This window comes from Myotis lucifugus, unplaced genomic scaffold (genome assembly GCF_000147115.1).
Source record: "Myotis lucifugus unplaced genomic scaffold, Myoluc2.0 scaffold_2, whole genome shotgun sequence".
In the NCBI taxonomy this organism is placed as follows: Eukaryota; Metazoa; Chordata; class Mammalia; order Chiroptera; family Vespertilionidae; genus Myotis; species Myotis lucifugus.
In genome coordinates, this window is record NW_005871050.1 from 23,027,463 (window position 1) to 23,050,388 (window position 22,926).

At 41.1% G+C, this 22,926-nt stretch overlaps 1 protein-coding gene across 1 annotated transcript in view; it reads left to right on the plus strand.

The window, feature by feature from the left end:
• The window catches only part of AMOT (angiomotin), a 70,217-nt gene that overhangs the window by 32,800 nt on the left and 14,491 nt on the right, over positions 1 to 22,926 (plus strand). Inside the window, exons 6-9 of the mRNA XM_006082209.3 lie at positions 3,818 to 3,962; positions 4,816 to 4,911; positions 7,431 to 7,576; positions 22,764 to 22,913. Of these exons, the coding sequence (XP_006082271.1) occupies positions 3,818 to 3,962; positions 4,816 to 4,911; positions 7,431 to 7,576; positions 22,764 to 22,913 (537 nt within the window). The remainder of the gene's footprint in view (positions 1 to 3,817; positions 3,963 to 4,815; positions 4,912 to 7,430; positions 7,577 to 22,763; positions 22,914 to 22,926) is intronic.

Genomic DNA, 22,926 nt, shown 5'->3' on the forward strand with positions numbered 1-22,926 from the left:
TGCCTCCTGCAGGAGCCCTGATCAAGGCCTGGGCCGGGAGGAGCCTGCAACCAAAGTACGTGCCCTTGACTGAAATCAAACCTGGGACCCTTTGGTCCACAAGCCGACTAGGGTAAGGATTCTTATATCTGAAGGTTAGATATAGATGAAACTTTGGAAAAAGCCTCTACCTTTCTTTCTAGGAGAAGTAACATTTTATATTTATGCGAGGAGGAAGTTTTCCTAGACACCATAGCCTTAAGACAACTTGATTGATTTTTTTAGAATCCCAATAGGCAGAGAAACTTCTTCATAAGGTCAAGAACACTGGTGATGTCTGCGTATGAAGTACCTACCAGCATAAAGACTTTTTGTCTTGATTATAGTTAATACTGAAGTTGAATCCTAAGTATAAAATCATAGTTTCTAGAAAAATCTCACCACTGAAGTTAGATCCTGCCCTGCCTTGTTCTGGAAAGGGCTTAGAGCACTTTTCCAAGTGGAAGTTCCCATGGTAACTCTTTTTCAACACCCGCTTCCTTATCCTCTTTTTTCCTTTGGTCCTTCCCTGCGGCTCACATTCAACATCTGCTCTTTCTCTCTCTGGTGTGTGTGGAAGAGTGCAGGAGGGGCTTAGCACCACAGCTGGGTGACAGGTGACAGCCCTAGGCTGAAGAAGTAGAAAAAGGAATGTATGTCCCCAGTTCACATTCTTTCCTGGGCCCCTCCTGTCTCCTGCAGCTGGGACTTGAGCTCTTGAGTGCTCTAAGCTAGGAACATTAGCTCTTGGCTTCCAGTGGCTGTTGGTGAATAGGGTTATGCCTTTGGCAGCCGCTTTGCAGCTTTTGTCATTGTAGAGCTCCTGTGGTTTGATCTCCCGACAATGCAAACTGTTTAGGGAGGTGAGGGTGAAGGTGGGGGAGGGAAGGGAGGTTGCCTGGTATTGTTCAACTCTGTCCTTAGGAGACACCCGCAAGTGGAAATTTCAGGGGCCTGAATCAAGCTGAGAATTTGTAAACACCAAATCTGGGTCTTAAAGGAGAGAGGAAGACTTACTGTCAGCTAAGTATTTTTATGTAGTAAAAACATTTTCCCCCAATGTTCCCAAATCAGGATGGGTGTTGGTGGGGTGAAGTGAGAACTTTTTCTCCCTGACTTTGCCCCCAATTTTAAAATTTCCCCGTTCATTCATTTAACAATACCCCCACCCCCACCCCATCACATTGGTTCACTAAATGGATCATATTCACACACTAGAGGCAGACTGGCACAGTTTGGCTGATTAGGTTTAACAGTTGATACCCTTCCCCAAACTCTCTATTCAGGGTGGCCCCAGCCACATCTTTGATGTAGTAACTGAAGGGTAGACCCAGATCTTCTGTAGTCCCTCTTCACCTATGGATTCATGTTGATTTTTTTTGAGTGGGAGGTGGGTGGAAGGAAGAGGGGCAGAATAGGATTTGTGGTGTTTGTTCCCAAGTATGGGTAAAGATGCCTCAACTGAGTGTAATTGACACACCTTGAGTGTTGGGGGAAGTGAAGCCAACCCAGTGCTGCAGTGGATGAGAGGCACAGGTGAGGTAGAAGAGGAAAAGGAAAGTGAGGAGAATGAGGTGTAGATACCAGCTGGTCTAGAACAAATAAGGAGGCCCAAGGTTTATGAGGGGTATAAGTAGATAGAATAAGTCTGGAAACTCACCACCACCCTCCCTCTCCCCAGGCGCCACCATTGCGTAGTTCAGACTAGTGGATATGCCCTCCTGTGACTTCTTTTCCTGGAAGGTTCTGTTTACGCGTGTACAACTTGCCCTTTTGGAGGGTACAGTATCTACACAGGGGGGCAGGGAAAGGATTGGTGCAAGATCTTGAAATAGTACTCTGAACAACTTGAGTAGAGGGACTGCCTTCCAGGTGTGGCATTCTGTGGAGAACTGGAAAGCTTTGTTAAGGCTGCCCAGAGCAGACCAACACCAAGCTGCTCTTTCAAATGGAAATGTTTATTTTCTCTACTCAGCACTTGAATTTCACGCAGAAGCTTTATCAGGCCCAAGCCTTGCAGATCATGTCTCTAAATGCCATTCACCAGTTTTTCCCTTCTGTGCTGTTATCTTGGTGCCATCTGCAAGGAGAAAAACATTCTCAAGTCTGCTCTTTTCTGTGGTGTAAGCCTCATTTGTTTGCAGGAAGTCCTGCATCAGGCATAATTTTGGAGCTGGGGCAGGTGGAATCTGAGTTGTTTGGTAACCACACCTTTCCCCCAGGCTTTCAGCCTGAGATTTCTCCCCATAAAGCACCCTGAGCTTTGTTAAGGAGGATAGTGGAAAACTGAGAGGGAATGTAGAACGGTTGCAAGAATCACATTTATTTTGAAAATTGCTTAATACACCATGGGGCTTATTTGTCTTATTCAAATTATATGCAAATAGTCCTGTGGTTATTATATGTGCAATGAAGCTATACTGGTTACAGAAAGACTTTGGAGTCTAATTTCTTATTTTCTTGCTGTTCGGGCTGATTCAGGGCAAAACTCTTTCTCTTTGATGTTTTGTGTTGTTGTTTTTTCCATTTTACAAGATTTGCCAGAGTGTCATAAAACACAACTCTGATTATGAATTTCTGTTAAAAAATCTGTACTGGTTTCCCACTGACTATGGGATAAAGTCCAAATGCCTGGCATTAAAGCCCTTTTATGATCTGACTCCAGTCTATCTTTGCAGCCAGATCTCATCAGCTTCCCTCTGTGTACCCCACAGTGTCCAGCCAAATAGAACTACTGGTCACTCTGGGAATGCATTCACAAACTCAGAATAGAATACCCTTCCACTCACCTATGCTCATTGAAATCTGATCCAGCTTTTAGGATCTAACTCTAAATGCCACCTCCTCCCTGAAATTGTCCTCCTCTCCCCTCACCCCCAACCAGGAATAACCTCTTCCTTCCTTACACTTAATAGGACTACTCTTACTGTCTCTTTTTTTCTCCATATTCGTTTACTTGATTAGCTAAAAAGCTTCTTGAGGACAATGATAATATCTTCACTCATTTTTAGATACCCCATAGTCCCTTATTTGGCCGTTGGTAAATATTTGTTAAATTGAATGGAACTACTGCATGAGTCTGAGGCTTAGAGTTTTTACAGTTTGCTTCTGCCATTAGTGTCATGTTCGAAAAGGCAATTTCACTCTTCTCTCTGCTAAAATGGGGAGAGGTGTCCCTGTGAAGGCAGATATCAAGGCAAATCGAAATACTAGTAAACACGTGAAAGCCCTTTGAGCACTCTAGAGCAGTGGTTCTCAACCTTGGCTGCACATTAGAATCACCTGGGAATCTTTTTAAAATCCTGATTTCTGGGCCTCATCCTCGGAAATTCTGTTTCTTTGTTAATAATGTTGTGGCCCCACCCCATAACAAAGAAACAGAATTTCCGGAGGGTGAGGCCCAGAAGTCAGGATTTTAAAAAGTTTCCCAGGTGATTCTAATGTGCAGCCAAGGTTGAGAACCACTGCTCTAGAGTAACATTACCTACATACTATATACATTATTATTTTCAGATTTAAAAAATTATTAATTAAGATATGGTAATCATTTTATATTGTTAAATTTATTCTCTCCTACTGAAGAGAATAAAGACACTTTATTTTTTTTTTAACCTGCGGATTTGTCCTGAGCCAGTGAGATAATTGTCCTTCTGGGAAACATTCCTAAGCTGTGTTGTGCCTCCTGGCCATCAATAAAGCTCTGGGGAAAGCTGTCATTAAGGATTTGCATGTACTTTTTCAGACCATCTTTCCATTGAGCTCCAACCTTCCCCACTATCTTTCCTTTTGTTTTTTTCAGGTGGAGACAGAAATCCAGCGTGTCTCGGAGGCATATGAGAACCTTGTGAAGTCATCCTCCAAAAGAGAAGCCTTGGAGAAAGCCATGAGAAACAAGCTTGAGGGGGAGATTCGAAGGATGCATGACTTTAACAGGGATCTGAGAGGTGAGGGAATCACTTCTGAAGCATCAGACAAGATGTAGAAGGGAAGGGCTATGGAGCACAAGTTGAGGCTCTTAGGTTAGTGCAGTCCACTGGTACGATTAATAAATTGCAGGACATATTTTTTGTGACTACAATAGTACTTCGTCCCAAGATTGCATAATCAAAGTGGGATGAGCTGATATACTAATCAGTTGGTACCTATCCTGGGAGTCCTGGACTCACCCGGCTCGCCCCCACAATTGGTGCTGCTTCTCTTTCTTTATAGGTTTTGCAGAGGCCAAGTCTTTTGGCAGAGCTAGCTTGAAATAGTGATATCCTCCATTGTTTCTAGGACTGCCTCCTTGTATTTTTACCTTAACATGATAATATTAAAGATGGTGAGAAATAACCATCAACACTTTCAACACTTTTGCAATTGATGACCTTGGCGATGTTGTTTTCTGTCTTTGGATTTAGGTTATCAGTAAAATGAGGGAACTGAACTAGATGCTGCCTATGGTCCCTTCCAGTTTTGACAGTACAGGGTTTTAAAGACTTTATAATAACTCTGATGCTTTTTCTTTAGGTGAATGAAAGATATATATTCAGGGGCAGATTCCTTTGTTGAAATGTAGAATTCTGCATTTAGGTTTTGTCAGCGTGGACCAAAAGTGTTAAGTACTCAACTCCTCTTTCCCTGCGATGTTCTAGTTTTGTTTGGGGATCTACACTTACAAACGTATGTCTGTGTCACCCATTTTTGTGTAACAAGAAGAAGCCGGCTTGTTTGCCCAAGTTCAGTATTGAGAGAGCCAACAGCATGTGCATGGAAGTTTGTGTATGGGGCTCTGTTGATTGTGTCCGAATTCCACAGAGCGTCTGGAGACTGCCAACAAACAGCTTGCGGAGAAAGAATACGAGGGGACAGAGGATACCAGAAAAACCATCTCTCAGCTCTTGCAAAAAGTAAGTCTGAAAGCTTTAGCAGCAGATAATAATGTGCGGATGGGAATGAGGTGTGGGAAAGGGCACACAGTTCTATTTAGCCTTGAAAAGTCAGGGCAGAGTGGATGTCATCTAGGAAGTATTTTTTCCTGTTCAAGCATGAAGTTGGGAGAATTTGTGTGTGTGTGTGTGTGTGTGTGTGTGTGTGTGTGTTTTTCCTAGGCCAAGAAGGCTGCTTGCCACAACATTTAGTGATATCCACATGGCTCCTTCTGTATAAAACCAGAAAAGTCCCTTGAAGTCCCTGCATTTGTCGTGGCTATCTGAAAAGAACCTTAGTGATTGTTGAAAGCTCCATGTGCTGGCTCTGGTGGAGACGGGATTAGCTTGCAGGATTGATGATTAGTGTTTGCAAAACCACCTGCTCCTGGGGCTCCCTTAGTTAAAACACCTTATATTGTCATATCATCATCATACCTTGGTAGATTACAAGGGTAGCTAGAGGGGGACCATTGCTATGGCCTGAACTACTGACTCTGACTACAGAGATGGAGGGTATGGGGGAGGGCAGAGCTATGTCTTCCTTAAAATAGTGTTTCCTTTGTCTGGAAATACTCCCAAGACCAGGACAATGAATTAATCCTCTTCTTTATCGGTCCCCAATGGACTCCACCCAGCAAGACAATGCCTTATTCTTTCCAATTGCCACAATAAAACCAGCAATAAAAACTACACAGTGAATTGAGTCCATAGGGAGAATGAGTTCGGGGGAAACATGAACTACCCCCACTTCTGCAGATGTCCTTAGTGGGTGTCCCTACCCCCAGCCTCCCTCAGTATGGCTCCCAGCTGGAGTAGTGCTTGGTGGGACTTGTCAGGCCCCATCTTCGCTGGGCCTGCACATGACCCTTTCAAGTCATTCCATGCAGCTTCCAGTCAGCTTTTACAAGTGTGTTTGATCTCCTCTTGCAATACCCCCCTCCCTTAATGGTTGCTCCATTGTGCTCTGGCTTCAGAACTGGGAGTTTTTCTTCATCATTTCCCTGAATCTGCTGTTCCTTTGTCAGTATGTCTTGAAGTAAGGAATGTGGTTTTTCTGGTGTCATCAGTGCCTACTGTAAATCATTTTGAGGTTGCTTTCCCGGTGTCACGTTTACTCTGCACTTGATCTTGGTGGACAGGGTGGCAGCCTCCCAGGAAAAAACAAAACAGAAAAATGTATGGTTTCTCGCCCTGGTTCTACTAGTTGGCACTCCTCTCTATGTGGAGTTGGTATTTCAGGTGTCCTAATAGTTCTGTTACTGATTTAGAATATGTGATGATTTAGCAGATTAAACTGTACTAACAGCAGAGTGAAAGACTGTTAAATGGTTCTAGAAGGGAAAAGTGGACTCCATGTTATAGGCAGGGAAGAGGGCATGACTTGTGGCCCTTTAATTTCTTTTGCCTTTGGACTTTGCTTTTGGTTGGAACTGTGGCAGGAGCCAAGAAAGCCCTCTTGAAAAGCCTCCCTGGGGAATGTGCTCAAACTACTGTAGAGGCCAAACCAACTGGACCCTAGGCTAAGGCAGCCTGGTCCGCTAGAAAGAGTTTAGAACAACTTGACCTTAATTATGATCTCCATTACTTATGTTACCAATTGTGGGACTTTGTGCAAGTTACTCAACTCCTCTGAGTCTCATATGCAAAATGGAGAAGAGGAGAATAATGCCTGCCTAATATGGTTGTTCTGAGGATAAAGTTTGTGTAATATATGGTATGCAATAAGTACTCAACAAATATTCATTTCTTTTCAAGGTGCACATGAATAGATATGTAAAGTCAGAATAGGAAGGAAGGTGAGGCTGCCCTATTAAAGTTTCTCCTACAAACTTAAGTATTAAGGTCTCGAGAGGAAGAGTGCTCTACCTCCAAATGAGAATCAGAACTGCTCATTTGAGTTTCTGGTACGAAGTCTGTCCTAGTTAGAAGGGGAAAGACCTAGAAAGGCATGGAGAATAACCAGATGTGTCACTGTCATCTGTAGATACAATGCAATTATAGATTGAGCTCAGTTAAAAAATAATGTTAATACAGGGTGGGATTTGAGTTTTTTGTGCATTTTGTGAAATATAATTTTTAGATTGGTTAAATATACTTTCATGAGGCAACAATGGGGAAAATGGGGGGGGCTGCTTCTTTTTTTTTTTTTAACCAATACAAGACCATTTGAAAATATAAAATTGAGGAGACAAGCCTACTTATTCTTCTGATGTGTGTGTGTGTGTGTGTGTGCATGTGTTCTCCTTTGTGTAATACTTTTCATAACAATTTTTGTTTCTATTTTCTCATTGCTTCTGCTCAACAGCCACTGTTAAGTGACTGTTCTTAATTTACACTGCAAGTTAGTGGTAGAGCCAGTGATAGAGTCCGGATCTATCTGGTTCATTTATCTGTGTGCTAGAACACTACAATGTTTAGTAATGGGTATGATTGACAGTTATTCTCAGGTAAGGTTTTGAGCCAGCTTCAGAATGGTAGTGTTGACATTTCATGTACTTATAGATAAGGAGAGCATGCGGGAGAAGGAGAAGCTGGAAACCGAGCTGGCCACTGCCCGTTCTACCAACGAGGACCAAAGAAGACACATTGAAATCCGAGACCAGGCCCTGAGCAATGCCCAGGCCAAGGTGGTAAAGCTGGAGGAAGAGGTATGTGTAGTTTCCTCAGGTAGCCGAGGTGGAGGGACTGGAAGATCAAGGGCACTGGGGACTCCCCATTTTGGTGAACTGGCAGTTGTACAGTCCTCCAACAGAAAGGTCCCACCTGCTACTTCTAGTTATAGCTGTGCTGATTTGTGTGGCTTTTGATTTCTCTTCTCTGCAAGTTCTTTCCTTTTGCTCCAGAATGGAAAACCACCAAAGTCAAGGAGCAGTTTCCATTTGCTCATTCATATAGTAAGCTAACACCTTCCACCCAAGTTCTTACTATGCATCTAGCCCTGCCTTAGGCTTGTGACTTGTAACAATAATTTTATTTTATTATTATTTTACTACTGACTTGGTGCATGAAATTTGTGCACATTAAAAGGGAATTAATTAGAGGAAATACTTTAATATTGCCATTTGCCCTTTCTCTATAATAGAAGTGTCAGAGATGAAAGAAAATTAGTAAAATGTATATGAAAATCTTCCTCCTGTCAAAGTCTGGGGCACGCCACAGGAACCAGAGTCAAGTTCCCACCCACCCACGTGTGCCTCAAAATTGTGCGAGACCCAGACCCGGCTGGCCCCACCCCCATTGGGCTAGATCCAGACCCAGCCGCCCCCACCCCCGTCAAGCCCTGCTGGGTGGGGGGCGCCGCCTGAGGTCCCCTGGCCTGGGGCAGGGGGCGTGGCCTGAGGTCCCCTGTCAAGCCCCACCAGGCAGGGGGCACAACTGCAGGTCCTCTGCCCCAGCCCAGTGCCATGCAGCCTCAGGTCCCTGCTGATTGCTCATTAAGGCTCATTTCAGGAACTCAGCCTCTGCTGTGGGAGCAGCCATCTTGTGTTACGGAATTCCTGCCTCCACTGTGGGCACAGCCAGTTTTGTTATGGCGTGACAGTCAATTTGCATATTCCCTCTTTACTAGATAGGATAATTTATATATCTATAAATCATATATCTAAATCATATCTATAAATAATATATGTATATATATCTCATATATAATCTATAATAATAAAGGCATAATATGCTAATTAGTCCAGACATCCTTCCAGACGTCCTTCCGGATGTCCTTACAGATGAAGCTGGGGCTGTGAGGGAAGCCTGTGTCCCGGGTGCTGGAGGGAAGCCGGTGCTGGCAGCTGGGGGAAGGAAGGCCTACTCTTGCACAAATTTCATGTATTGGGCCTCTAGGAGATATATATGAATTCCTGCCCTTACAGTGCTTTATTTTGGAAGAGTTAGAAAACGATTTTAAATAATTTAAAGTACTCCTAGAATCTTGAAATCGGAATGGTTCTTGTCTCGCCAAGCTTAGTGGGATGTTTGTCCCCTCAGGTAAAAAATGAATCTTAATAGATCTGCTGCTTGTCATTGGACTTATTATGCAGATTTATTTTAGGATAAAAACAATCTGTGGTGTCTCCAACAGGACGAGATCCAGGGACAGTTTACATTTTATGGCAGGCCAAAAGTTGTGTCCTTGCTCTTACTGGCTAGGTTCTGGAATGTAGGTATGCAGTGGGGTGAAGTTGTCAGTTACTTGTGTGCAAGGATGGAGCCTTCCATTGACAAATGCAAGGGCCCCAAAAACTACTAAGCATATGATTAATATGTATCTGATTAGTCTTCATGTAGATGTTACTAGATCTCCACACTAAGCTGTGTTCCTGTGAAATAGAGGGAACTTTGCTGCTGGTTTGTCGTTAATTGATCTTGGATGTCAGTTGTCATTGTATTGGAGTACTACTAACTCTTAGATGTTTTGCACTTGTGGGAGTTGGTATGTTGCAGCAAAAAATTGGTGCTAAAGTACAACTTTGTAAAGAAAATTTCACTTCTCATTCACTTATCTATTCTAAAATTAAATTGTTTTTAAAAATATATTTTTATTGATTTTGGAGAGAGGGAGAGAGATTGAAACTTCAATGATGAAAGAGAATCATTGATTGGCTGCCTTCTGCATGTCCCCCCTCTGCCCCCGGGATCAAGCCCACAACCCCGGGCATATGCTCTGACTGGGAATTGAACCGTGAACCCCTGATTCATAAGTTGATGCTCAACCACTGAGCCATGCTGGTCAGGCTAAAATAAATTGTTTTAAGAGGAAAAAGTAGCCTCCATGAAAATAAGCTGAAAGCTTTATAAACTTGAAACCAAAATATTTAGTGAAGAAGCCCTCAGACACTGCAAACACAGCTTTATAACTATTGTAAGTGAGTTATCTTTCCTACCTTCATTCATTACCTGTTCTTCTCCCTCTCAGTAAGAATGGTTCTAGTTCCTGGAGATATGATTTACAGGTATACTTTGCTTCCTTTCTTGGGTATTAAAATGCTTGTTGGAGCTGGATTCTGGGTTTATACTTTTTCAGTAGGTAATATCACCTAACCTATAATGTCCTTGAACCTGAATTGCTTAACTATTAAACTTCAGGTTGTATAAAATTAGGCTAATGTCCTGCTTCATGAGCTGTCTACATCAGAAATACCACTAAGATGCTTTATTGTAAATGAGGAATACTTATATATTCCTGGTGTCCAAGTCTAAGGAGCTTAGCACAGCCTTTAGCATTTTGCTACACTTCATATATACCAGTGATGGCGAACCTATGACACACGTGTCAGAGGTGACACGAGAACTCATTTTTTTGGTTGACTTTTCTTTGTTAATGGCATTTAAATATATAAAATAAATATCAAAAATATAAATCTTTGTTTTACTATGGTTGCAAATATCAAAATATTTCTATATGTGACACGGCACCAGAGTTAAGTTAGGGTTTTTCAAAATGCTGACACGCCGAGCTCAAAAGGTTCGCAATCACTGATATGTACCCTTCCTCCCCCTTCTTGCAAGGAAATCACAGAGTAAATTACAGGATGAGGATAAGACTGTATCCTTTTAAAGAAGGGAAAACTGAGAGACCCGCTGAGAAGAAGTAGCTTGCTGGTGGTCACATGGCAAGTCTTGGGTAGAGCCAGGAATAAAACTGGAATCTCATGACTCTTCATTCCCTAGACCCTGCTGCCTTTCTCCCTGTCTGAATCATCCTTTGGTTCCACTCCCAAAAAGAAAATGTGGGCGCTTGTTCAGATTTAGTAACTTCTGCATCTTTTAATTTAAAATAATTGCTTTACCCATTGGGCCCCTCTTTTTCAGCAGACTATGAGAATCTCATCCACACTGCTCTGAAGTTGGGGTGTACAAAACAACCTTGCTCTGCCCCTCCAGGAAGGGTGTCCATCTGGCCGGAGATAAATGGGGACAAAGATTATGCAAGCATCTTGGTTTGCAGTGTCTGAAGGCTCGGTGGTAACTGGTTATTAATTATGAAAGTAATATACATGTATGGGGAGCATGTTAATATGTAGTTCCCACTGGGCAGCCCTCACTGAAACAGTTGCCTGGAATATATTTCTGCTTTAAAACTTCTGAGGCTTTCCTGGTCATTTGTTCCAGAGGTTTTTAATTGTTTTCCAGGGCCCTGCCCCCAAATGCATGGATTTACAGTTTATAATTTAAAGGAGAAGTCCTAAATATTGGGCTAGGATTAAATGATGGCATCTAGTGGCCAGATATCTCAAATGAGCTCATCAAGTATTGTTAATTTTTTAGTCCTAAGCTCACTTATACTTTTTCATCGGGCCTAGATGTTGGGAAAATGTGAGTTGCTGTTGCTAAAGGAGGTGGAACATTTGATGGGGAGAGCAGGCTGGGAACCTTTTCCCTGACAGAATCCAGAGGTGGAGGCCATGTAATGTCTCCTAGACTCTCAAGTGAGACCACCTCTAGCACACAGAGAGGCTTGAAATCACATCTCAGGGAACATACGATGATTCTTATTTTCCTTTTTGTTTTAGCAGCCTATCAGAGCAAGATTTGCACATAGGTGGTGTTAGTCCTAGCTCCTCTAAAATATGCAGAGGAAAACATCTCTTCCCTTATCCTCAAATACAGAAATTGATCATTGAAGTTTTGCTTTTCTGCTGTGACTCAACCCCCATTAGGCCTTGTTCTTCTTGGGGTAAAATTTTTAAGTATGGAACATTAGGGAGCTATTTAAGGTAGCTCTGGAACTAATCTAGTAAGGAATCCTTATTGTGATTCTTTAACAAAATTAGTAAACATTTCAAAATCAAGAAGGGTATCATGAATAGAAAATGTATTCCTATCTCTGAGATGGCTCAAGTAAGGTCATGTTTGAAGGCAGAGTGATATGTCAGATGCCTACCTATGTCTCATATGAACAAATAATTTGGTTATGGCTTACAAATGATAGCATGGATTTTCCTTAGAAGTTCTTCCAAAAAAACTTAGTCTACTTAGTAAATGAGAAATAGGGAAATTTAGCCAAATTAAGCCTTTTGTCTAAGAAATATTTTGTTAGTCTATAAGTACAAGGTCACTCAGGTAATAATTTTGCACTGCATCAAGATGGTCAGATCAATATATATGTCAAATCATTATATCATACACCTAAAACTAATATAATGTTACATGTCTATTATATCTCAACTAGAGGCCAGGTGCACAAAATTTGTGCATGCGTGGGGGGTCCCCTCAGCCCAGCTTGCACCCACTCCAATCCGGGACCCCTTGGCGGATGTCCGATCCCCAGTATTGGGCCTAAACCGGCAGTCGGACATCCCTCTCACAATCCTGGACCGCTGGCTCCTAATCGCTCACCTGCCTGCCTGCCTGGTTGCCCCTAAATGCCCCCCCACCAGCTGATTGCCCCTCACTGCTTCTGTGTGCCAGCCTGATCGCCCCTAACTGCCCCCCCGCCAGCCTGGTCACCCCTTACTGCCCCCCCTGCCGGCCTGGTTGCCCCCAACTACCCCCCTCTGCTGGCCTGGTCACCCCTAACTGCCCCCCCTGCCAGCCTGGTCATCCCTTACTGCCCCCCCCTGCTGGCCTGGTTGCCCCCAACTGCCCCCCTGGCCTGGTCATCCCTCATGCACCTCCCGCTGGCCTGGTCACCCCACGCAGCCTGCTGTTCAGTCATTTGGTCGTCCCTCACTAACCCCCTTGCCTGCCTGGTTGCCCCATGCAGCCTGCTTGTTCAGTCATTTGGTCGTCCCTCACTAACCCCCCTGCCTGCCTGGTTGCCCCATGCAGCCTGCTTGTTCAGTCCTTTGGTCATCCCTCACTAACCCCTCTGCTGGCCTGGTCGTAAGCAGCCATCTTGTGAGGGTGTGAGGGTCAATTTGTATATTACCTCTGTATTATATAGGATTTTAAAAAGATGATCAGGGAAAGATCATGACTACTTTTATGTTTTGAGGACCCTTGTGTGCATTTATGTCTTTCTCTCTACAAAGTCATCATTTAGATGCTTTTCCTGAAATCCATTCCACCTTTCTAATCCCATTAAGTCTCTTCTCCACGATACTCTATTCACCGTGTTCTAAGCTCTACACAGAAATGGTGCCTCGGGCTTACAGGAAACTTTCTCTCACAATCACAGCTTCCTCTGTGCATTTCAGCACAGATTCTCTCATGGACCCTGCTCTGCTGGCATGGAGGGAGTATCTTGCCAGGAAGGGGTTAGCACTCTAGCTATAGAGCTGATCTTTTCTTTTTGCAAGTCACTATGATCCAGGTCTTGCCACAATCTTCAGCCTTTGCAGCAGGCAGCCAGCCGAGGCAAAAGGTGCCTTTCCATCCTTGCCCTTATCTTTCAGGACACGTAGGTGCTATTAAAGTGGCAGCTCATTAAACTCTAAGTCAAAAGAACTTTGTGTTCTACAGCAACCATGGTATTCTCCCATTCATAGAGACCTTCCCCTGCCCCCACTAATTTGACCTCACTGGAGGGTTTCGACAGATGCCTGGCATATTCACTCAGAAGGCTCAAGACAGCCCAGGCTTCTGGCTGGTTGCTGTCTTATGATCCAGAGCTGAGCCACCACTTGGGTAATTGTTTTAGGGATGGTGGGAAAGAGGCACTGGCAAGATCAAAGAGGGAAGATGCTGCGGGTGGGCTGCTTACTGAGCAAAGTGCACAGGAAGGAACAGAGTGGAATGTGGGAGGGCTGGCAGAAAGATCCAGTGAGTCTTGTTCTTTAACTTTAGGCGAGAATGACAGCCACAGAGATTCAGGAAAAAGGGGTCCAAATGTTAACCTTTTCTGAACTGCAATGGCTGGTTATGATTCAGACATCACAGTGATAGCTCTAAGTAGCAGTGCATTTTCCAGAGCCCTTTTGACACTCCACTCAATTCACCAAACTAAATCCCTATTGTTTCACTACATTTCCACCATTAACTATTTATGGCTAATATTTTCTATTATTTCCAGATCTCTTGCCACTTATTTGATTTATCTTTTTTGGTTTTAGCGATGCATAATTTCCTGCTATCATACCATTCCACACAGCACCATAACGAGTCTCCTCGTTTCTCTGTATTAAAAGAGGATGTTATAGGCATAGACACTTATATGTCTAACCCAAAATACTTTTCAAACAATAAGATTTTATTGGTGTAGGTAAAACTCATACAATGATTATTATGGATTCTAAATGCAGGTGGAAGATCCAAGGGTGTGGATTATGTATGCATTGAGGGTGTTGATAGGAATTTAGATAAAGTATATAACATTCTGATGAATTTTTGAATTACATGAAGGACATTTCATCTAAGGATGAAATTTCCCATATTTATGGCAGCATATTTTCTTTGGAATAGGTCTTGCTTCACCCAATATGTTAAGAAATTATGTCCCCACCCCAAATAGAGATGGATTGACTGCTCAGAGCTTGATTTTCTCAGTTTTTCCTGATGATTTTGGCTTTTGAAATTCCCAAATTTGAAGCCCTTTGTATCTTTCTTTTGCCTCTTTAACAGAATGAACTTCATTCCCTTGGTAGCAAGTTTCTAGAGATGGTTTCTACTCTTTAATTCTTTTAATATCCACCAGTGGACCACAGTCTTTTGGCAAGGGGCAGAGGCAGCTTGCTAATACCAGGGTAGTATTTCCAAATTGCTTCAGAGGGAACTCTTACTTGGGACCAGGGACTCCTGGGTAAGGCTAAATTAAATAAAATAGAAATCACTGAAAGTTCATGGAGTAGTATATAACTAGTTGTATAAAGTTCATGGAGTAGCATATGACTAGTTGTATAAATGTCAGTTGTCATATTTGTGATACAATGAGTGTTTGGAGGTGTAGGCAATAAGATGGGAAGATGAAAATCAGACATAATGAACGATGTTCTCTGTGCCACTGGACTTAGTTCTGTGTTATTAGTCTCAATGTCCTTTAGCCAATGGAATGTTTGTATATGTTGGTGTTCATCCAGCTAGTAATAATAGTCCACCCCCTCTACCTATCCATCTGTATATTTCTTCATGATTTATTAAGACTTTTTTTTAGAGCAGTTGTAGGTTCACAGCAAAATTAAGGGGAAAGTAGAGATTTTCCATATTCCCACTGCTTCCCACATATGGATAGCCTCCACCATTGTCAACATTCCCCATCAGAACAGTACATTTGTAACAATTGAATCTATTTGACACATCATAATCACCCAAAGTTCATAGTTTACATTATGGTTCATCTTGGAGTTGTACATTCTATGGGCTTGAATAAATACAGGGTTGGGCAAAAGTAGGTCTACAGTTGTTCGTATGGAAAATAACACAATATTTAACAAATAATAATACAAGAATAAACTGTTTTGCATACTCACAACTTCAAACCTACTTTTGCCCACCCCTGTTTATAATGACATATATCCATCAATATGGCATCATTCATGGTTTTTTCAATGCCCTAAAAATCTTCTGTGTTCTACCTGTTTATTTCTACTCCCAATACACTTTTTAACATTTTGAAAATGTTTCCAAATATATGATTGTATCCCACTTTACAAATATTTCAAGTTTTATCTTCTTTAGACAAATTAGGAAATTAAAGTGGACACAGATTATACAGTTAGTGATAAATCTAGTAGAAAACCCAGACCTCTTAATTCCAAAATATCCCACCCTAACCTTTGTCCACTAATGAATAAATGGAGAAGGTTAATGATTAATCACTTCCTTGCAAATGGCTGAGACAAATGGGTAGCTTTAGGGGACCTAGAAGTAATTTTGTACATAGCCATCCTTTAAAAATTAAATTTGAAAGACATCCATAGTTGTTGGAAGGAGAGAAAGATGCCATCACGTGGTGCTCATTTGCAGGGATCAGATTTTCCTGAGTCAGAAGGGGGTTAAGAGATTTGCCAAATGCTTGGGAATGGGTTCAAATTGTTTCAGAAGTGCAATGGAAAAGTATGATTGATTGAGCTCAAGAGTATTTGTTCTACTCTTCAATAGGTTGCTTTCCTGCTGTTCTTCCTCCCAGTTTTCCCCCTTTAAAAACTTATCTCATAACAAGAATTATTTGAAACTCTTATCTTGACTTGCCAAGCAAAGTAAATATATTTAACAGTATGTGTTTATTGTTTGTATATTTGCAGTTAACCAAGCTATGCTATGGTCATATTTGTTTTTGTACTTGATAGTTATTTAATATTAACTGGTCACCAAGAGTATAGTGAACAATGAATTGGAAATAGAAGGGCCCTACCCTTAAGTAGCTTATGGAATACTGCCTTCAAATGGGGCAGGGACTTCGTCTTGTTTCCCATTGGGTCACTACTGCTCTCAGATGTAAAATAGGGCCTGGCATGTGGTAAGCATTCAGTAAATATCTGTTGAATGAATGAATATATACATGAATGAAATCTTATCAAATGATTGCTAATAGAGTACACATAATAGATGAGAGGCTCTAGGGAAGAGTAACAGTCAGGGTCAGGTAGGATTATTCAAGGAAGAACTGGAGAGTTTATTGATATGTTAAGGAAAGATGAAGAAGTGATCAGACTGATATAAAAGTTGATCACTTGCATTGTAAGCCTGGTTGAATTTTAAGGCAGTAGCAGCCTAGAATATTGATAAAGACATTTTTAAGAGCCATACTTAGGCTGGACAGGAGACAGTTTGACAGTAGACTGTGGGTGAATTGAAAAGCATTAAGTGGTTTGAGATATAGATGAGAAAGAAGAGCTCTTATCTAAAGAAATAAGAGAGGAGGTGTAAAAGTGCATTGGATATAGTAGGTACCTAATCAATACTGCTTGAATGGCTATGCTAGTAGTAGATTGCTTTTGTTCTTAAATAAAGCAGTTTTATAATGTACTACTTGGGGATGTCTGTTATAGCAACTATATGTAGGATGGACTGATTGTGTGTGTGTGTTTGTGTGTGTGGACATGTGTGCTTGTGTGCAGATGGAAGAAGGTAACTGCAAATAAGGAGATATGTTAGGTTATTATAATTTAGCTGTGAAATAAGGACTTAAACTATATAAGCTATAAAAATATAAAGAAATGAAAGAATCTGAGAGATAATAGTTAGAATTAAGACATAGTGATAGGACATGGTAGACAAAGGAAAGCGAGAGTAGCAATTCCAAAATTTTGAGACTGGAAAAATAGGATAAGTAATGATAATGACTGAACTATCCAAAGGAAAGCATTTTGGGTGAAGATGAAAGCAGTCTGGGGCTTATTAAGTGTCAGAGTGAGAAATCTTGCAGAGGTCTGTGATGAAAGAGAGCATGATAACCTTAAAAATAGGCATATAAGTAGCTGTTGAAAGTGCGGCATGAAGGAGATTTCCAGTAGTGCCGAGGTGTAGAGCAAAGTTTCTCAAGTTCAGTGTTGTTGACATTTGGTGCCAGATAATTCTTTGGTGGTAGTGCTGGAGGAGCTGTCCTGTGCACTGTGGGATATTTAGCAACATTACTGGCTCCTACTCATGAGGTGCCAGTAGCAAGCTACCCCCAGCTGTAACTACCCAAAATGTCTCTACACGTTGCTAAATGTTCCCGGGAGGGAAAATCATCCCCAGATAAGAAGCACTGGCATAGAGGCAAAAGAATAAACTACCATAGGCTGGACCTTGGGGATATATAGCAGAAGGTGGGGGTTGGGTTTGGAAGGGGAGGTGGGTCTAAATGATTAAGACAGAAAGCAAAAGTGATTTAAGGAATCATATTAGGAGAACATAGAATTAGGAAAAGCAAAGGAAAGGGGACTTTACAACTTTTTGAAAATTGGCATTTGGTAAGAAAACGTGAATGGATGGGATGATTTCCCCCATTTGCTGACTATCTGAAGGGAATTTGGTTTAAATGATGGGTTTAAATGTTGGGCTTCTAGGGACCCATGGGTGCTCATCTCTAGACTGGAGTCCCTACCTTGGCTTTGGAAACCTTCCAAATGGACTTTTACTTCCTTGAATACTGAAAATATAGAAAAATAAATCATCTAAGATCCTATGGAGACTACACATATTTATGTTCTGTCTCTGGCGTGCATGTACATGCACACAAACTAAGGCAGGACTTTTGCTTTTATCTCCAAGAATGTTCCTGTAAGGAATTCTAGGATCTTACTTTGCCTAACCCTCTTACTTATTTGTCGGTGTTGAAGGTGAAAAGGGGAAGCTTAGATTCATAAAATATTTGTGAATTAGAAGATTATTAGAGAACATCTGAGAACATCTGTCTAGCCCAGTATTGTTTGTTTTAACCTCATAAGACCTAGTGCACAGGGTGTTCCTAAGAGATAAAATGATATATCCAATGGTACTGAGGGGAGAAATACCATGGGATCCTCAGGAATCTTTTTTTTGTTTGTTTGTTAATCCTCACCTGGGGATTTTTTTTCTAATTGCTTTCTAGAGAGAGTGGAAGGAGAGAGGGAGGGAAGGAGGGAGGGAGGGAGGGAGGGAGAGAGAGAGAGAGAGAGAAAGAGAGAAAGATCGATGTGAGAGAGACACATCAATCGGTTGCATCTTGCACATGCCCCAATCAGGGTGGCAATCAAACCTGCAACCGAGGTATGTGCCCTTGACTGGGAATTTAACCCATGGTGACCCTTCGGTGCACAGGCCAACACACTAACCACGGAGAAACACCGGCCAGGGCAGCAATCTTTTTTTGAAATGAAGTTTTATGTAAAACGCTAATATATAAAAAACATATATAAAAACCATATGATACAACTCACACACTAGTGGCCTCTGAAACACTCAACAATACACTAGGCCTCCGAAACATGGTTTGAAAATCACTCCAGGTTCTGGCACTTTATCTGCAAAGGACCAGAGAGTAAATATTTTCAGTTCTATGGACCATACAGTTTCTTTTGCAACTACACCTGGTCAACTCTGCCATTATTGCAGGAAGGTAGCTATAGCCAATGCATAAATGAATGGGCGTTTGGCTTGATTTGGCCCACTGCTGACCATTTCAGTTTGCTGACTTCTAAAAGCCCCATCATTTTAAGAAAATAAATAGGGACTCTGAGGCTGAAAACAGGTAAGCAAATTACCAATAAGAGCAGAGCCAGAACTAGTATACAAGTCTCCTGATTACCACGTTGTTCCTTTCATTTTGCTGTCAAATAGAAATTTCTGAGATATATATATAATATCTGTGTATGTGTGTGTGTTTGTGTGTGTGTGTGTGTGTGTGTGTGTGTGGTGTGTGGTATGTGCTCTGCATAAGGGTCTTTAGTTAAACAATACCTTCAACCATAGGTAAAGTATTTATTTCTCATAAAGTGGAGGTGCTCCTAAATCATATCATTTTGAGAGAATATGGTATCCTGAGAATATGGTATCCTGGCAGCTACTCATTGCTTGGTTTTAATTGTATCACCAATGAAGGGCCCTGCTCTATAAGGATATCTGAAGCTGTATTTCATGAAGTGTTTGAGACCTAATTTTATATGTGCTTCTGGGAAAAATTGCCATGTTTTTAATGTATTAATTAGATATTGATGTGATAATTAGAGCTACTGAGATGATGAGAACCATATCAAGGCAATCTGGAGTGAATGTTCAAAGTTGAAAGGCCTAGAGCAGTGATGGCGAACCTATGACACGCATGTCAGAGGTGACACGCGAACTCATTTTTTTGGTTGATTTTTCTTTGTTAAATGGCATTTAAATATATAAAATAAATATCAAAAAATATAAATCTTTGTTTTACTATGGTTGCAAATATCAAAAAATTTCTATATGTGACACGGCACCAGAGTTAAGTTAGGGTTTTTCAAAATGCTGACACGCCGAGCTCAAAAGGTTCGCCATCACTGGACTAGAGCATGCGTGACTTGGCAATAACTTTTCCTTTAAAAGAAGAAAAATAACTGAGTATTTTTTTTTTTGCCAAACACTCCACTAAACACTTCATATGTTATCTCCTTTGACCTTTATAAAGGTGTATGGTATTATCATCTCTATATTATTGATGAATGAGTAAAATGGAAGCTTGGGGAGATAAAAGTAGCTTGCCTAAGGTAGCATGCCTAGTGAGTGGGAGAGCCAAGATTTGGACTTTGGCAGTCTGAGGCCGGAGCTCATGACCTTTACCATTTTACTATATGGCCTCTCTCTTTACCTAAGAAGGAACCACGGACACTTCTGATGGCATTGGAAGGTGTAGTTGAGGGCCCAGGATGTCCTAGATACTGAATATAACATTTCAGAAGCCTAGCACAGGAGATGAGTTTGTAGAAAAGAGGCAGAAGAGGGGGTTTATCATGATGAAGGTAAAAGTGAAGCATATAACATGTGGGATAGTGGAGGATTTAATAAACCACATAGGCCTTTGTTTCTTTCTACTTATTGAAGAGATCTAGAAAACAGAGTGTGTGACTTAGAAGATAGTTGACTTTGTTGTTTGCATTTATAGCATCCAAAAGTTGTCTTTTCCTATCCTTACTTATTTAGAGATTAAGTATTTACTAGGTGATCATATGCTTATGGGTGAACTGCACTCTTTCTTTTTAAAAAAGAGATAGAATTATTCCAGCAACAGAGGTCCTTGTACCTTTTGGGAAATCATCCCAGTGGCAAAGAAAGCATAATGGGATTTTTCTTGGCCTGCTTTGTGGAAGTTGTCTGATCTGCATGTCTATCTTCAGCCAGCTCAGAAAACTCTCTGCTTCTTTATTGTCTTTCCATTTCAGAAGGGTGGCTCAGCAATAGAAATTGCTGGGAATGCCTTTGGTAAAACATTGAGGTTTCCTTTTTCAAGAAAGACAGAGCATGGAGAAATTCACCTGTCCATGGACTGCTTATTTTTCAGTTCTCTGCATTTACATTGCTGTACTTTACCATTAATACAAGAACTGCATGCTATCTAACTTTAATTGCCTTTAAGTATAACTGCTGTAAGCCTCAGTAATTATAGTTAACATTCTCTGCATTAACATTGCATTGCTCCCCTAAGGTTTTCAGAGCAGTTCACAAATAAATGCATTCAACTTTAAGTAGCTCATGAGGATTATAGAACCCAAAAGGTGAAGTATAGAGGATATTTTCTGCTTCCCAATTATTCAAAGCTTAGCAAATAGGAAGGCAGGGGCACCCATGGCTTAAAGGTCTTCAGTGCCCTAGTCTAGTCAGTGTTGTTATAAGTAAATAGTCATGTATCCAAGGAAAGAAAGGTTTAAGCTTATTGAAGCAAAGAGAATGATGATTTTTATTTGTTTCTTTTATTTCTTAGGCAAAGGTCTAATGAATACACACATCTAGATTTATAGCTCACGTCATCTGGTTTATAAGGTTAGATTGAACCAGGCCTTGAAATAAAAGGAAATGTCAAGAACATATAGAAAAAAATTTAGTCTTTTCTTATTTACTGAGGCAAAACATACTACTTGTCTGGTAGGAAAATATAACATGGTGTGTTTTTTTTCTACCTAGAGAAAGTTCAATTCCAATTTGTAGAAAAAGCTATTATAAGACAGGAGAATTTCCCCACTAGCACAAGCCATTGGCATCTGACTGGACATTTCAGATAGCAATGATTTGGACTCATTACCATTAAGGAGTTACCTGGTTTCTACAATGGGATAGTCAGGTTATGCTCGCTTGGCCCCAGCTAAGTGGGTACGAGCAATGCCGGTAGAATGGGTAACCTCTTACGTTGAAACTGTCTGCCTAGGTAGTTCAAGGGCTTGGGAATTTGTTGAGAAGTTAGTTTAGTTGAATTCTTGAATTTCCTTTTGACCAAGTTATTAATGTTTTCAGATTTAAATAATAATAATGAAAGTATCCCTAACCTCAGCCTCCATGAAAATGATGGACAATTTGGAAAAAATTTCTGCTTTATAGAGAGTCTATAGGTTGATTTTATTAGCAAAAAAGGCATTCTACAAGTAGTATGAAAAGCATAATCTGCTCATTTACTAACAAATTTGGAAGGATGTACTTTTCCTATTTTTTTAGTTGTTGAGGGTATGTATACCTTCTTTAAAGAGAGTATTTCCTCATTCCTTCATTCCCATGGAGTCAGGACTTGACTTTTAAGTTGCAAGGGTACAAGAATTTAAATTTGTTAGTCCCAGCCTACTCCTACCTTTGCTTTGGGATATGGCTCATAGCCTTTCAGAGAGAAAGAGGCGTTTGACTCATTTAGTTTTATATTTGATTCATTAGTTTGAGTGTTTAGGGATCTTTAAAGGTCTCCCCCCAAAAGTTGAGAGATTACAGTCCAATATTATCAATTCAAACTCATGAGTGAGGCAGAAATTGCACACACTCTCTGTTCCTTTAATAAAAGGTAATTTCCAGGACTGTGGGCTTCAAACAGACAATTATGGACTCCTTGTACCTTCAGCAATTGACCTGCATAAAGGGAGACAGCTTCCCTTCCATGCCAAATTAAGCTTTTTTTCCCCTGGAGAGCCCCCCCTATTTTTTTAGCATTTCTCTATTGTAATGACCAAAGTAAGATATACCTTCCCCCAGTATTTTTCAGTTTAGAGTGAAGAAGAGCAGAGGTGAGGACATCCAAAAACAGGAATTTTAAGAGCTTGCCATCTACTATTACTTCCACCATAGAGTCTGTCTGATTTTTTTACTCATGGAAATAGATTTGGGGAAGACCTAGAGATAGGGAGGGGGGAAGGAGATTACAAAGGGGCTTCTAATTCCTGTCATTTATTGCATTCTCAGTATGATAAATGCCAGGCAGCCTGCTATTCATCATGAAGAACCTTCTCACAATGTACTCATTTTTAAAGTTGGAAGAGAGCTAAACAGGGCTGGGTTGTGGGGGAGTGTATAACTGATCTTGTTATCTTTCCTTCAACCTGTCTCGACCTGATTTTTCAGCTGAAAAAGAAGCAGGTGTATGTAGATAAGGTGGAGAAGATGCAGCAGGCCCTTGTACAGCTCCAGGCAGCATGTGAAAAGCGTGAGCAGCTGGAACACCGTCTCCGGACAAGACTGGAGAGAGAACTGGAATCCCTCAGAATTCAACAGGTTGGTGAACTTA